Source organism: Equus asinus, chromosome 24 (assembly GCF_041296235.1).
Source record: "Equus asinus isolate D_3611 breed Donkey chromosome 24, EquAss-T2T_v2, whole genome shotgun sequence".
NCBI classification, from domain to species: domain Eukaryota; kingdom Metazoa; phylum Chordata; class Mammalia; order Perissodactyla; family Equidae; genus Equus; species Equus asinus.
The window spans coordinates 52,913,564-52,930,336 of record NC_091813.1 but is presented as its reverse complement, the minus strand read 5'-3'; the positions used below and the strand labels follow the sequence as shown (position 1 = coordinate 52,930,336).

Sequence of the window (16,773 nt, the reverse complement as noted above, 5' to 3'; positions counted from 1 at the left end):
CCTGGAACCAAGGAGTACCTTCCTTTTTACTCTTCCTGGCAGAAGATTCCTCCGACATAAAAGACGTCATTTATGCAATGGTGCATTCATTTGACCGTTTTGCTTGACTATTCCATATGTGTATGTATGTCGGTGCTAGCCTGGACTTAGGGAATTTTTCTTGCAGCAGGGAAAACTTGAGTACACTTTTCCTGGCTGAGTGAACTGGGGAGAGTTCTCCAGTCAAAGTAGAAAGAGTGTCTAAGGAAAGGTACAGAGGTGAGGAACCCCATGATATGCACAGAAAAATTAAAGCATTTTGCTCTGGACTGGGAGATTGGAGGCCAGATACAGTAAAGGTGAGGCAAGAGAGAGAGGGAAAGCCCATTCCCCCGTCTCCTTTATTCACTAATATTTTCCTTATCTCAAAGTGCTCAATAAAGCACTGGGCTGGGCATAGAAGGGCATGAGAAGGATTTCAAGAAGTGACCCTTCCCTGCAGGTATAAAATGGTTAAGCAGCAATGCAAAGCAGTATGTGACTAAGGCCCTGAATGAGTGGCACAGGCAGAAAGTGATTACGAATGTCCCTGTCATGTTGCCATAGCATTGGAGAGGGTCTTGTAGGGTGTGATCTAAGACCAGAGGCCTGAGTCAGTGATAAGAGAGGTTAGGGCATTTCTATAAAATTAGAGGAGGGGATGGGAAGTTTGGTGACTGTTCCCAAAATGTAAGTCCTTTCTATTCTTGGGGTAATGATGTATACACATTAATAGAACTATGGGATTGAGGATTAAATAAGTGGTTTTTCTAGGTTATATGTTGAGAAAGTTATAGCATGCAGAAAACGCAGATATGTGTATATACATAAATTTTTGCCTGAATTTCGAGAGGTTCAGGGCTTTCCTAAAGTCCAGCCGAGGCTTCTAAACAAGAACCTTGATTTAGATGAGACATTAACCTGCATCCTGAGGTCAGTGAGGATGGAAAAGTGTCCAAGATAGGGAGATGGGTAAGCCATTAACTGAGTCAGTTCTGCAAGGCACATGGTAGTCAATCAGTAAATATCAGTTGAAAGAATAAATAAGGAAATACCATTTTTGGATAGAGGGGGGCACAGAGAGTGGAGGGAAATCACGACTACACTTTTTTTGTTGTTGTTGTTGTTGAGGAAGAATCCCTGAGCTAACATCTGTTGCCAGTCTTCCTCTTTTTGCTTGAGGAAGATTGTCGCTGAGCTAGTATCTGTGTCAATCTTCTTCTGTGTTGTATGTGGGACACCACTACAGCATGGCTTGATGAGCAGTGTGTAAGTCTGCTCCCGGGATCTGAACCAGTGAATCCCGGGCCGCCAAAGCAGAGCATGTAAACTTAACCACTACACCACCAGGCCGAGCCCATGATTACACTTTTTGATATACTGAGTTTGCAAGATGATATCTAGTTTGAGACAGTTGGTAGACAAGAGGATATTTGGATACAGAACTTAAGAGACAGATTCTGGCTTAAAAAAAAAAAAATAGACCTGGCGCTTGTTGCTATACACATGGCAGCTGAAGCCTAGGATGGAGGCCACCCTGTCAGAAAGAGAATGCAAGATCCAGGAGAAGAAAGTTAAAGTATAATCATACCTGTTGTGGTTATTTCTCATGAGCTTCGCAAATGTGATAGATCTGTCTTCAGTGTGCACGCTTATCAGGTTTTGGAGCTACGAAATTCTGAAGACAAGACAATAGATTATGGGACAGGAACCAGTAACAAATGCTACCTCTATAAAACTGTTAGGAGGCAGCCTTTGACCAGCACAGCCAGTATCTCTCTACTCAATGGTGCAGTGTAGCCAAACATGAGAAAGAGGATATTTCCGCATAAAAATTTTCCTTGGCATTTTGCACATGTTTATCAATTGTGAAAAACACAAGGGTTTTAAAGGATCAAGTGATGCTATGGGTAAACCTCTAGGTAATTCAAGGCTTGAAAACACTTCAGATTTATGTATTAATAAATTCTGAACCTAACTAAAAAAAGCAGTAGCCTTCTAGCACTGGTGGACTCTGTGGTCATTATGCTACCATCTCTTTATCACTCAGTTTTGTGGTTTATTCAGAAAGTCATCACACATCAGTTTATGTGCGGCATGTGGCAGTATATTCTTGATTGAATGTGGTTATAGTTGTATACTGTATTTAGATCCCACTGAGATAGACCTCAAATGAGAATCAGTCCTTCTTTTAACCCTGGTTATTATATCATCTAGATATGTACTTTCAAAAACGAGTCCATTGATAATTATTTGAAATAATTCTCTTCTGTTTTCTTAATTGAGTTGATCAGATTTTTTCTAAAGTAAAACACAAAGATTTTTTTCTGAAATTATACTTTCTCCTTCAGGAAATACGAGAAGAATATATTGAATTTGGAATTTGGAATCAAATTCCAAAGTATAAGTCGATGTGGTTTTTTTTTTTTGATTTTTCTTCATCAGGTTTGCCTGTCTGTCCTGAGCTGGTGAGGGAGCACATCCCTAAAACTAAGGATGTGGGACACTTTTTATCTGTCACTGGGACAGTGATTCGAACAAGTCCGGTGAAGGTGCTGGAATTTGAGCGGGATTACATGTGTAACAAATGCAAGCACGTATTTGTGGTCAAGGCTGACTTCGAGCAGTACTATACTTTCTGCCGGCCGTCCTCATGCCCCAGCGTGGAGGGCTGTGATTCTTCAAAATTCACTTGCCTCTCAGGCTTGTCTTCATCTCCAACCAGCTGTAGAGATTATCAGGAAATCAAAATTCAGGAACAGGTAAGTAAATAAATGAGGAAAATAACAAATTTGAAGAAGTGTTTTTCAGCTGTGGGCAAACTGCTTAGGACTAGGGAACACAACAGATTACAAATGGAACTCGTGTCATCATTTTGTGAAAGATCAAGCATGAAACTGTTGCACATACGTCAGTATAGTTTTTAGAGACCATGAAATAATCATCTTTTTAGCTAGAGCATAGGCAAGAGGGTTGTGGAATAAATTAATAATTATGTTAAAATTAAAGAAATGAGTATTTAAGTAGTTCAAAGTAGCTGTTCTTAACTAATGGTTAGGAGAAAATTAAATGGGTTTAACTGGTTGTCAAACAGGATTTGGGGTTTTGGCCCAATTTTATTTGCTGTGCCAAGTCAAGTATTTGTAAACACTCTTCAACAAATGAGAGTGAGGTTGATTGCCTTTACTTGCAGTTTGAACACAAAGGTTTATTCTCTCATCTAAAATAAGTAGGAGATAGGCAGTCCAAGGCTAGCATGTAGGTTCCTCAGTGTTGAGGACTCAGACTCCTTCTGTCTTTCTGTACCATTCTTTTTTTTTTTATTGAGTTATTGATAGGTTACAATCTTGTGAAATTTCAATTGTACGTTAATGTTTGTCAGTCATGTTGTAGGTGCACCACTTCACCCTTTGTGCCCACCCCCCACCCCACCTTTCCCCTGGTATCCACTAAACTGTTCTTGGTCCATAGTTTTAAATTCCTCATATGAGTGGAGTCATACACAGATTATCTTTCTCTCGCTGGCTTATTTCACTTAACATAATTCTCTCAAGGTCCATCCATGTTATTGCAAATGGAATGATTTTGTTCTGTTTTGCAGCTGAGTAGTATTCCATTGTATATATGTACCACATCTTCTTTATCCATTCGTCTGTTGATGGGCACTTAGGTTGCTTCCACATCTTGGCTATTGTAAACAGTGCTGCAATAAACATTGGGGTGCACAGGACTTTTGGGATTGCTGACTTCAGGCTCTTTGGATAAATACCCAGTAGTGGGATGGCTGGATCGTATGGTAGTTCTATTTTTAGTTTTTTGAGGAATCTCCATACTGTTTTCCATAGTGGCTGCACCAGTTTGCATTCCCACCAGCAGTGTATGAGGGTTCCTTTTTCTCCACAACCTCTCCAACATTCGTTGCTATTAGTTTTAGATATTTTTGTCATTCTAACAGGTGTAAGGTGATATCTTAGTGTAGTTTTGATTTGCATTTCCCTGATGATCAGCCATGATGAGCATCTTTTCATGTGCCTATTGGCCATCAGTATATCTTCTTTGGAGAAATGTCTGTTCATGTCTCCAGCCCATTTTTTGATTGGGTTGTTTGATGTTTTGTGGTTGAGTTGTGAGACTTCTTTATATATTAAGGATATTAAGTCTTTGTCAGATATATGACTTGCAAATATTTTTTCCCAGTTAGTGGGTTGTTTTTTTGTTTCAATCCTGTTTTCATTTGCCTTGAAGAAGCTCTTTAATCTGATGAGGTCCCATTTGTTTATTCTTTCTATTGTTTCCCTTCTCTGAGAAGGCATGGTGTCCGAAAAGATCCTTTTAATACTGATGTCAAAGAGTGTACTGCCTACGTTTTCTTCCAGAAGCCTTATGGTTTCAGGTCTCACCTTTAGGTCTTTAATCCATTTTGAGTTTATTTTGGTGAATGGTGAAAAAGAATGGTCAATTTTCATTCTTTTACATGTGGCTTTCCAGTTTTCCCAGTACCATTTGTTGAAAAGACTTTCTTTTCTCCATTGTATGCCCTCAGCTCCTTTGTCAAAGATAAGCTGTCCATAGATGTGTGGTTTTATTTCTTGGCTTTCAATTCTGTTCCATTGATCTGTGCACCTGTTTTTGTACCAGTACCATTCTGTTTTGATTACTGTAGCTTTGTAGTATGTTTTGAAGTCAGGGATTGTGATGCCTCCCGTTTTGTTCTTTTTTCTCAGGATTGCTTGAGAAATTCGGGGTCTTTTGTTCCCCCATATGAATTTTAGGATTCTTTGTTCTAATTCTGTAAAGAATGTCATTGGGATTCTGATTGGGATGGCGTTGAATCTGTAGATTGCTTTAGGTGGAATGGACATTTTAACTATGTTTATTCTTCCAATCCATGTACATGGAATGTCTTTCCATCTCCTTATGTCATCATCCAATTCTCTCAGAAAGGCCTTGTAATTTTCATTATATAGGTCCTTCACTTTCTTAGTTAAATTTACCCCAAGGTATTTTATTCTTTTTGTTGCGAATGTGAATGGTATTGTATTCTTGAGTTCTTTTTCTGTTGGTTCATTACTGGAGTATAGAAATGCTACTGATTTATGCAAATTGATTTTATACCCTGCAACTTTGCTGTAGTTGTTGATTACTTCTAACAGTTTTCCAATGGATTCTTTGGGGTTTTCTATATATAAGATCATGTCGTCTGCAAACAGCGAGAGTTTCACTTCTTCCCTCCCTATTTGGATTCCTTTTATTCCTTTTTCTTGCCTGATTGCTCTGACCAGGACCTCCAGTACTATGTTAAATAAGAGTGGTGATAGAGGGCATCCTTGTCTTGTTCCTGTTTTCAGGGGGATGGGGTTCAGTTTTTGCCCATTGAGTATGATGTTGGCTATGGGTTTGTCGTATATGGCCTTTATTATGTTGAGGTAGTTTCCTTCTATGCCCATTTTGTTCAGAGTTTTTATCATAAATGGCTGTTGGATCTTGTCAAATGCCTTCTCTGCATCTATTGAGATGATGATGTGGTTTTCATTCCTCAGTTTGTTGATGTGGTGTATCACGTTGATTGATTTGCAGATGTTGAACCATCCCTGTGTCCCTGGTATGAATCCCGCCTGATCTTGATGTATGATTCTTTTGATGAATTGCTGAATTCTGGTGCCAAAATTTTGTTTAGAATTTTTGCATCTACGTTCATCAGTGATATTGGCCTGTAGTTCTCTTTTTTCGTGGTGTCCTTGTCAGGTTTTGGTATCAGCGTGATGTTGGCCTCATAGAATGTGTTAGGAAGTGTTCCATCTTCCCTAATTTTTTGGAATAGCTTGAAAAGGATAGGTATTAAATCCTCTCTGAAAGTTTGGTAGAATTCCCCAGGAAAGCCTTCTGGTCCTGGGGTTTTATTCTTTGGGATGTTTTTGATTGCTGTTTCAATCTCTTTCCTTGTGATTGGTCTGTTCAAATTGACTGCCTCTTCTTGAGTGAGCTTTGGGAGATTGTAGGAGTCCAAGAATTTATCCATTTCCTCTAGGTTATCCATTCTGTTGGCATATAGTTTTTTGTAGTATTCTCTTATAATCTGTTGTATTTCTGCAGAGTCTGTTGTTATTTCTCCTTGCTCATTTCTGATTTTGTTTATTTGAGCTTTCTCCCTTTTTTTCTTTGTAAGTCTGGCTAGGGGTTTGTCAATTTTATTTATCTTCTCAAAAAACCAGCTCTTTGTCTCATTGATCCTTTCTACTGCCTTTTTTGTTCCAATAGTATTTATTTCTGCTCTGATTTTTATTATTTCTCTCCTTCTGCTGACTTTGGGCTTCATTTGTTATTTTTTCTCTAGTTCAGTTAGGTGTGCTTTAAGGTTGCTTATTTGGGATTTTTCTTGTTTGTTAAGATGTGCCTGTATTGCGATGAATTTTCCTCTTAATACAGCTTTTGCTGTATCCCATATGAGTTGGTATGGCATGTTATCATTTTCATTTATTTCCAGGTATTTTTTTATTTCTTCTTTAATTTTTTCAATGATCCATTGCTTGTTCAGTAGTGTGTTGTTTAGTCTCCACATCTTTGTGCCTTTCTCAGCTTTTTTCTTGTAATTAATTTCTAGCCTTATAGCACTATGATCTGAGAAGATGCTTGTTATTATTTCAATTTTTTTAAATTTGTAGAGGCTTGCCTCGTTTCCCAACATATGGTCTATCCTAGAGAATGTTCCATGTGCACTTGAGAAGAATGTGTATTCAGCTCCTTCAGGGTGGAGTGATCTATATATGTCTATCAAGTCCAATTGTTTTAGTTTTTCATTCAGCTCCACTATTTCCTTGTTGATTTTCTGTCTGGATGATCTGTCCATTGATGTGAGTGGGGTGTTGAGGTCCCCTACTATTATTGTGTTGTTTTTAACATCTTCCTTCAGGTCTGTTAATAGTTGCTTTATGAATCTTGGTGCTCCTGTGTTGGGTGCATAGATATTTATAAGCGTTATTTCTTCTTGATGAAGTGTCCCTTTGATCATTATATATTGTCCCTCTGTGTCTCTCTTTACCTGTCTTATTTTGAAATCACTTGATCTGATATGAGAATTGCAACACCTGCCTTTTTTTCCTTGCTATTTGCTTGAAGTATTGTCCTCCTCCCCTTCACCCTGAGACTGTGTTTGTCCTTGGGGCTGAGGTGTGTTTCTTGGAGGCAACAAACTGTTGGATCTTGTTCTTTAATCCATTTTGCCACTCCGTGTCTTTTTACTGGAGAGTTCAATCCGCTCATATTGAGAGTGATTATTGATGCATGTGGACTTAATGCTGTCAGTCTGTCGCTCATTATCTTGTTTTCCTGTGTTTCTTTTCCTGTGTGCTTTAGACTACCCATTTAATACTGCAATTTCTTATGCTGGGTTTCTTAGATTTTTCCTTATCTATGATTTGTGACTCTGTTCTGTACTTTATTTTAGTGTGTACCTTGAAGTTTGTATTTAGAATCTCGTGTATAATGTAGTCTATTCTCTGGTGGTCTCTTACTTACTCGACCAGTACTGATTTAGACCCTTTGCTCTTCCCCTCCTAAATAATTATTTTCATTTTTTATTCCAACTCGACTTATTAATTTGTAGTTAGAGTGCTAAGATCGTCCTTATTTTGGTAGTTTCCTTATTTTTACCCTAATGCTATCGTTGAATATTTGCTATCCTGTTCTGGTTCTATCCATCGGTCTCCCTAGTCTGTGGATTGTGTCCCCTTTCTCCCTTTTTTCTTTTTTCAAGTATGAGAGCCTTCTTGAGGATTTCTTGTAGTGGAGGGCTTTTAGTTACAAATTCCCTTAACTTTTGTTTGTCTGGAAAAGATTTAATTTCTTCCTCATATCTGAAGGAAATTCTTGCTGGATAGAGTATTCTTGGCTGAAGGTTTTTATCCTTTAAAGCTTTGAATATATCACTCCATTCTCTCCTAGCTTGTAGGGTTTCTGTAGAGAAATCCGCTGACAGTCTGATAGGGGCTTCTTCATAGGTTATTCTCTTTTTTTTTTCTTACTTCCCTGAGTATTCTTTCCTTATCATTCCTATTTGCCAACTTTACTATTATGTGCCTTGCGGTGGGTCTTTTTACATTGACAAATCTAGGAGATCTAAAACCCTCCTCTACACACATTTCTCCATTGATCCCTAGATTTGGGAAGTTCTCTTCAATAATTTCGTTAAGCACACTTTCTGCTCCATTTTCCTTTTCCATGTTCTCGGGAATTCCTATGATCCTTATGTTCTTACTCCTCATTGAATCCATTATCTCTCGGAGATTTTCCTCATTTTTTTTAATTCTTAGTTCTCTTTCTTCCTCTGTCTGGCGCCATTCAGCCTGTCTGTCCTCTATTATGCTGATTTGCTCCTCTATGTTGTCTACCCGGGCATTCAGGGAATCCATATTCTGTTTTATCTGGTCCATTGTGTTTTTCATCTCGAGTAATTCTGTTTGATTCTTCTTTATGATTTCAATCTCTTTTGTGAAGTAACTCCAGAACTCGGCTTGTTTCTCTTTCTCTCTACCTCATTGAGTGTTTTGATTATAGCTGCTCTGAATTCATTATCACTTAGTTTACCTAATTCCAAGTCCTCAGGACTTAATTCTGTGTTTTTATTGTTTTCCTTCTGGTCTGGGGCTTTTATAAATTGCTGGATGGTAGAGGAGCGGTTTTTTCTCATGGTGGTAGAATTCAGTTGCAGTTACAGCCTGTTGCCACTTGATGGGGGTCGAGAGCGGCGTGTTAGCTCTCCGCCTTCGGGGCAAGATGGCTGCGCCCACTGGCTTTGCTGTGGGGGAGGGGCTGTTACTCACACGCACCGGTCTGGGTTCAGATCAGTTCTGTTCTCTGGTCTCCCAAGGCCTTTGATTTATAGGGTCCCCGCGGACGGAAGCTTTCCCCCATCAGTGAGTCTCCACCGAATCAGCGCCAGGAGTCCTGGATGATCCCCCGGTCACGCGGCCCCTCCCCCGCTCCTTCCCGACCCGCGCCACAGCGATCGCAGACTCTAGGGGAGGGAGCGATGTTCTCTCCTGCTGTTCCAGTGCCTCCGAAGGTGTAAAGCTAGGTTTATGTTCTCCGCCTTCTTGGTATTGTAGGTCTCTAACGAGCTGGCATTATGTTTATTCTCTGAAATTCAGTTCTTCCAATCTTTTGCTGTATTTTGGAGGGGAGAGAATCCCGGGTCAGCTCACCCCGCCATTTTGCTCCACCCACTCCCCCCTCTGTACCATTCTTAACCCATGGTTTCTATTCTTATGGTTGTCTATGGTCCAAGAAGGTGACTCCAACTCCGTCGCATCTGTATCCTAGTCAGAGAACAGGAGGAAGGAATGCCATCTAAACCAAGTCTCCATTTAAGTAATCTCCCTTGAAGTCTCCTACAGCATATCTGCTTATATCTCATTGGCCAGAACTTAGTCATATGACCACACTTAGCTGCAAGGGAGTCTGGGGGAGAGAGTCTTTTTACTGGGCACATGTCCACATGGAATAAAACCAGGGTTCTATTACTAAGGAATATCAGAGAAACTGAGTAATTTGTTCTGGGTCTTATGACTAGAGATCGGGAAGGAACTGCCTCTATTTTCTAGATAAGTAATTTTATTATGTTTAGTATTTGGAGCATGTGTTTATTTTGACCATCCACAAGGTAGATTATATTTGGGGATATTTTCCTATTGGTTTTTTTATTTTACTATATTTTTAGTGTATCCTTAAATTGATAGTAGGCACAGTTTTTAAGAAAATTTCATAAATTCCCATCGTGATTAAATTGTATGATAATACCAGAGAAATGGAAACAGTAATTTCAAAAACTGCTGGACTTCTGAATACTTAGCATGTATTTCAGCATACTCAGTATCTGTTTTCTTTTCTTGCTAGGTTCAAAGGCTCTCTCTTGGAAGTATTCCACGATCTATGAAGGTTATCCTGGAAGATGACTTAGTAGACAGTTGCAAATCTGGTAAGAATTAACTTTTGTTAGCTCATGTAGCAGGTCCTAAAGTATTGATTAGGAGAAGCCACTTTTGCTTGTTTTATAGATGAAGATCCTGACTTGCCCAAGGTCACTTGGAGAGTTAAGTGGCAGAACTGGAACATGAACCCAGATCTACTGACTGCTAGTTCAGGACTCTCTTCAGTGCACCATAGCTTAATAGCAGCAAGTTAAAAAAATGTAGTGGATTTAGTGGGCAGTTATATAAAATGCATCACAGGATGTGACTCCGTCAGTTGCTACTGGCACTCTTATTGGTGTCTAGAGAAAGGAGGTGATTGTTTCTGCTCTGTGCAGGTGACACCACTGCAGGAGTTACATTAATTTTGCAGTGTTTCCATTGACCAATTGCCTGAATTGGGAGGGAACTCAAAACCATACTGAATGAAGAACTGTAGTGTTTAGCATGGAGAAGCCTCAGGAAGGACATGACAGCCAACTTACGTTAGTTGGAAGATTGTCATATAGAAATAGAATTGAAATTACAGAAGATATTGTTGGGTTTCAGTGGGTTGAAGCTACAGGAAGGTAGATTTTGACTCAGTTCTAATAATCAGAGGTGTCCAACATGGGCCTTGGATGATGGTGAGTTTCTTTTCTTAGAGACAGTCAAGCAGAGGATGTACAGCATCTTGTTCGTGATGTAGGCCTCATGATGGCAGTTGATCTGGATGATCTACAATGTTTCAGCCTTCAGAGCTGAGCCTCCGAGCTGTTCTGGAAATCCAAGGGCTCCAGAAGCCCAGTCATTGCGATGTCATTCTGAGTTATACTTTGATATTTAGGCCAACCAGGCACCTCCTAAGCTTTCCTCTGCCCCTCTCAACTCACCTTGTCCCTTTTATTCCTCATTGGGGAGCCAGGGAAGAAATCAAACTTAGAAGTATTTGTGGAAGGCTGAGGATTAGTATCAGCCACATCTATAGAATAGAAGTGTTCTACACTGAATTCTTTTGGTATTTTTATAGATTTTATTTTTCCTTTTTCTCCCCAAAGCCCCCCGGTACATAGCTGTGTATTTTTAGCTGTGGGTCCTTCTAGTTATGGCATGTGGGATGCCACCTCAGCATGGCCTGATGAGCGGTGCCATGTCCATGCCCAGGATTCGAACTGGTGAAAGCCTGGGCTGCTGAAGCGAGCACGGGAACTTAACCACTCAGCCACGGGGCTGGCCCCTCCACTGAATTTTAAAATCATTGTTTTTACAGAGAAAACAGTAAGGAAATATTTTGTTTGAAAAATTAAGATATTAGGAGATTTTGTAAATCAGCAGTGTAGCCCAAGAGGTTAAATACTATTCTCTCTTCTGCAGTAACCACATTTAAAGATAAGAGAGATTCTTAATAAAATTTGATAGGTTTTTTAAATGGATGTGTTGGTGACGTTGGCATATATAATGCAAAATGAGAGACTGAGAGAATAAAGGGTGCTTTCTTCAGCTGTTGGTAGAGGGTAGGGCTGTAACATTTACATGCACTGGTCAGCTCAGGGTGAAGATGTCAGACAGAAGCATACTGCTTTCATAGTGTAGAGCTTAACAGTCTTTTGGGTTTACAGACTTTCAATCCAAAGCACAGTTATCCTCAGAGCTGCAAAGCTTTCATCAGCATCTCTTAGGCTACTATTTCCAGCCCAAGAAAAGGCGAATGGAAACTTGTTTTCGTAAAGACAGCATCTTCTGCCCCCAACACACATTCCCAAGCCTTGACCAGACCTTTGTCTGTGAGGAGGATATAAGAGCTTATCCATTCTCTTTCTTTTTCTTATTCTGAATAACTTTAAAACTCTTGCTTTTACCATTTGCCTAACAATTTCAACTTGCTATTCAACATTTTAGTTAAACTGAAGATGGGTCAGAAAATGGAAGTGATTTTTAAACCTTAGCTGAATTTGTCAACAATTGCGTTTCAGTCACGTCAGCATTCCCTGCTTTAAATATTTCCCATTCTCACTCAAACACCCTTAATCTCTATAAAACAAACAGCACAAGTGTGTCCACCGGGCAGGAACAGGTATGTCCACTCTGCTATTCCACATCCCAGTTGTCCCCTCCTGGGCAGATCAAAAGTACTTTATTTCTCCCAATTCTGTCATTTCCCTTTTCTTAACCCTAAAATTCTCCAAATGTCTCATTTATAAAATATTTACTGAGCTGACATTTCATTAAAAAGATGAGGCAAACACTCTGGAAATAAAAGAGTTCAGTATCTAGAGTCAAGAATAATTCTTTATCAAAGAAGTCCCCTCATCCACCCAAGAATCACCAACCCATATTTTGAAATTTATGTCAAATATACTAATAGTTTATAGTTGTCTAAACAGTACCCTAGGAAGTAACAGCTCTGATCATAGATTGCTGCCAAAAGGACAAGGCTGTGTCAGAGTACCTTGTTCATATAGGACTCTGGATTTTTACCAAAATCTATCATACCTGGATCAGCAAAGCAGTGCTTATATGAGCTTAGCCTGAACATGAAAATATCCTTTGATAAAGAATAAGGTGTTTCCATGCAGTTCATCTAAACTGAAGTTTTTCGGCACTGAAAAAAATCTTAAGCTATTTTTCTTTTACGTGTCACTAGTAATGAAGAATGGATGGACGCAGTCTGTCAAGAGCTATTTTTTCATTTATCCATAGCTAGGAATCTCTTTGGGAATCAAAGGACATAAATGGCATAATCCTTGCCCTTCAGGAATTTACAGTTGAGTTAGGAACCCCAGTCTGACATTGCAGAGTAATAAAGTTGGAGGTTGTGTGCTGATAACTGTCAGTGCAGCAGGAGCTCGGAGATGGGTCCGACTGGGAATGGCTGCAGCTTTACATATGCTTCAGAAGATAGAGCAGCACAAAGAGATTGGATTGTATAAAAGTAAGGATTTTAGCTTCCCGAAAATAACGTTGTCTTTAATCACTTTTACTACAGAAATCTTTAAATGACTATCTTTTCCCTTGGACTATCATATACCTCACGATTATTCTGATGACCACATGAATCTGCCATTCAATAAATATTTGAATAAATAAAAACATGTATATATTAAAAGCTTTATAAAGATATTAGTTGCTCTACAAATGTAGGTGTAGTATAATAATACAGCTTAATATTTATTGAGCACTTATTAAATTGTAGGTACTGTATTAAGTAATTTACAAACGTTATCTGACTTAATTCTCACTATAGTCCTACGATGTAAGTATAATTATTCCCATTTTGTAGGTCAAGACATAGGCCCAGTACAGTTCGGTAACTTGGCCAAGGTCACATAGCCAGTGAGTCGGGGAGGTGGGATTTGAATCCAAATCTGACGAGTCAGTGCTCTTGGCCCTTCTTTAGTCCTCTACATTTTCCAATTATCACTGCTTATTAAAGTCAGATTCTTACTAGTGGGTGCTATATCTAAAAGTTAAGTTCCCCATTAAAATCGCCATGGTAGAGGACTGTTCCAAGAGCTCTTAGAGAGTTGCCCCAGTCCTTTTTATCTAAAAAACTAGAGGCAGACAGTATAGTAAATGCTCATTATTCTTGATTGGGTTTGAAAACCATCCAAGCAATGGCTTAGGAAGGATCTTGAAAATATGTGTAAAGCACTTATTTAAGGTGTTTGTCACCATTTACGATGAAGTCGCCTTGTGCTAGAAATATGCTTTCTATTGTGAATTGCTGCCACCAGTGCCATGCATTTAGCATTTACAGAACTCTCTTCTTGAAAATCAAAAGCTCTGCAGATTACACATTACACATGGAAATTTAGAGAGTAAAAAGCATTTTGCATCAGCAAATATCATATATTTTGACACAGGTTTGGAAATGAAGATTTGCATGTTTAGTTCAGAGACAATATTTGTTGTGCAAAATATAAATACCAGGATTGGGTTTAGGGTATGTCCAACATCCTATGTTCAACAAGAGTGAAATCTTTGGGGACTAGGATTATGTCTTTTTTCTTTTGGCCCCCTTTTCTTCCGTGCCAAAATATTGAATGCCAAGCACCCATATATGCTTGTTAATTGATGCATTAAACTGTATATAATAATAAGCAGAGATAGCAATGTTTGGAGAATGTGCCTATAAACTACCCTCGACCTCTTAGGAAAATCTGTAAAAGTTTAATATTCTGCACACCAGGAATGGGAGAGTTTCCTTGGGTGGGAAGGAACAAACCAAGAAGGAACAAGCAGAGTTGTGTCTTGTGCTTTCATAGGTTATGGAACAAGCTTTGAAGTAGAACACGTATTCATTGATTTCTTAGTTTATTCATTCTTTTGTTCATTAAAAAAAAAGGCAGTGAGTAAAATGTTAAGAAATGTAAGTAAAAATTAATATGTAAGAAACTAAAACTAGTATCGGTGTTAGCACAAGGTTTTCTCCTTTCCTGACACCAAATTGATTATAGTTTAACCTTCTGGCTGCAATTCCCACCTCTTATTTATTTATTTATTATTATTATTTTCCCTGCTTTTATCTCCCTAAATCCCCGCCAGCACATAGTTGTGTATTTTTAGTTGCGGGTCCTTGCAGTTGTGGCATGTGGGACGCCGCCTCAGCGTGGCCTGATGAGCAGTGCCATGTCTGCGCCCAGGATCCAAACCAGTGAAACCCTGGGCCGCCAAAGCAGAGCGCGCGAACTTAACCACTCAGCTACAGGGCTGGCCCCCCCACCTCTTATTTAAATGAGAACTATACGGTTAGAGATTCTGAGAGGACAAGCATTTCACCCAATATAATAACAATGAATAAACCATTAAGTAAACTGTTTTCCCAAGGAAGAGTAATAATTTGATGTGATTATCATATGGCAGATTAAGAAAAATAAAAATGCTGACTTTAGCTTTTAGCTGTGCAGATACAAGTGCCTGTAAAGAAAAAAAAAATCAGGAATATGTGATGTTCTTTTGCCCCCAAATTGCTTTCCGGATGAGTATACACCACTCAGCCCTGGTGGGAGAGTGGTTTATTTCTCACTTCTGGTCCTTTGTCATGCGAGTCTGTGCCTAGAGGCAGGATGCTACTGCTGGACTCACTTGGTGCTTTTTCCCAGGCGATGACCTCACTATTTATGGGGTCGTAATGCAACGGTGGAAGCCCTTCCAGCAAGATGTGCGCTGTGAAGTGGAGATAGTCCTGAAAGCTAATTATGTCCAAGTAAATAATGAGCAGTCTGCAGGGATCATCATGGATGAGGAGGTCCGAAAGGAATTTGAAGATTTTTGGGAATACCATAAGACTGATCCTTTTGCAGGTTTGTGATTAAAGGTATAAAACTGATAATTATTAATGGCATTTTGTTCAATAACAGTTAAATATGACATCTGGGATTGGGGGCAGCTTACATGCTGCATAACTCAATGATTGAGTTAGAAGAGTAGTAGCATTAGGACCTCTAGCCAGTCTCCCTTTCAGGCCCTTTTCTGGCACACTCGTTTCTATTTAGAGATCTTACTAGGAAATTAGGCTGAATTCCAAGAGATTTTCCATTTCTAACTATTATTTTAACGTCTTTAATACTGCCAAAATAATTTCAGAGTTTTCTACCTTCTTTACCAGTCAAATATACAGTTCCTCCTTATATAAGCAAAACTCATTCTATTATGAAATCTCATCCTATTAAAGCCGTTTTCCTTTTCTGGTGTACCTTAGATAATAAAGACAGCTTCACACTATTTTCAGTTATCACCTGAAGATTTAAAAATATGGAATAAGTAGGAAAGAGATGAGAGTTAGAAAGATGCAAAAAATAAGCTTTGTCATAGCAGCAGAAATTTTTGACAGTGACCCTAAGAGGTAATTACACAGATGAAAACATTACAGCCTTTGGGTTCATAGACTATTGTTTATTTAAAAATCCCAAACGTATAAAACACCAATTAAATCTTCAAATGTCTGTTTTCATTCTTTCTTGGAGGCATCTTCTGAGAATAATAAACCGAAGCCAGTAATAGACTATTTCTAATAAACTTTACCTCAAATACATAGTGATTATTCTTAAATTACATGCAGAACTGGACAGATACCATTTCACAGAATAAGGCTTTCATTTGCCTAAATATAGGCAGTTTGCTTTTATTTCGTGGGTTGATTTTGTTTTTGCTTGTGTGTGTAGCACATATGTAGTGGTTCCTGATCATGCATTTATCTGATCTATACAGAGAGAACCAAAGGTTTCTCCACTGTGACTTTATTAAGCAAGCCCTTTGAAAATCATATGTATTTTTAAATGAATTTTTTTACTTAAAATTGTTTCATATGATCAGGTCCTTACAAAATCTGCAACTCTTCCTTGGACCATGGTCATTTCTTATTAATTGCAGTGCCACAGCTCAGCTCCATCTAGTAACAGTGAAGGACGGTCATCATCCAGTGCTCTAACCAGACCATCAGAAGTGCTCTGTGCTGGTGACTGAAGAGTCCATCTCGTTTTAATTAGAAGGCTATAGCTGCCCAGCTCATTTACTGGATAAAAGGAAGAAATAAATATAATACCCTTGTGAGAAATCTAAGTAGGAAGATAAGGAGAAAATGAGACAACATTTTTTGTTTTAGTGTGAAGGGATTCTGCTTTCTTAGTTTCTTAAGTACCAGTATCAGCACACTCGCTTCACCATTTCAAAGCGTGTGTGTGTGTGTGTGTTGGGGATGGGGTGAGGTGGGTGAAGGTGGGGAACTGGATCCAACAGGGCGTCTTCATTTTGCTAAAGACAGAGATTACTTCACTGCTTTGCTCTTGGAGGTTGACCTGCTTCATTAAAA

At 39.0% G+C, this 16,773-nt stretch overlaps 1 protein-coding gene across 5 annotated transcripts in view; it reads left to right on the top strand.

Moving 5' to 3' along the window:
* The window catches only part of MCM9 (minichromosome maintenance 9 homologous recombination repair factor), an 85,328-nt gene that overhangs the window by 7,075 nt on the left and 61,480 nt on the right, over nucleotides 1-16,773 (top strand). For 4 of the 5 annotated variants that reach the window (XR_011497900.1, XM_044757108.2, XM_070496796.1 and 1 more), the window contains exons 3-5: nucleotides 2,464-2,780; nucleotides 9,910-9,991; nucleotides 15,065-15,265. Coding sequence is in view for 4 of the 5 variants with exons in the window: in XM_044757108.2 (XP_044613043.1) it covers nucleotides 2,464-2,780; nucleotides 9,910-9,991; nucleotides 15,065-15,265 (600 nt within the window). In the remaining variant the exon portion in view is untranslated. Of the gene's footprint in view, nucleotides 1-2,463; nucleotides 2,781-9,909; nucleotides 9,992-15,064; nucleotides 15,280-16,773 lie in introns of all 5 variants that reach the window. The other variant, XM_070496798.1, reaches the window with a different exon arrangement.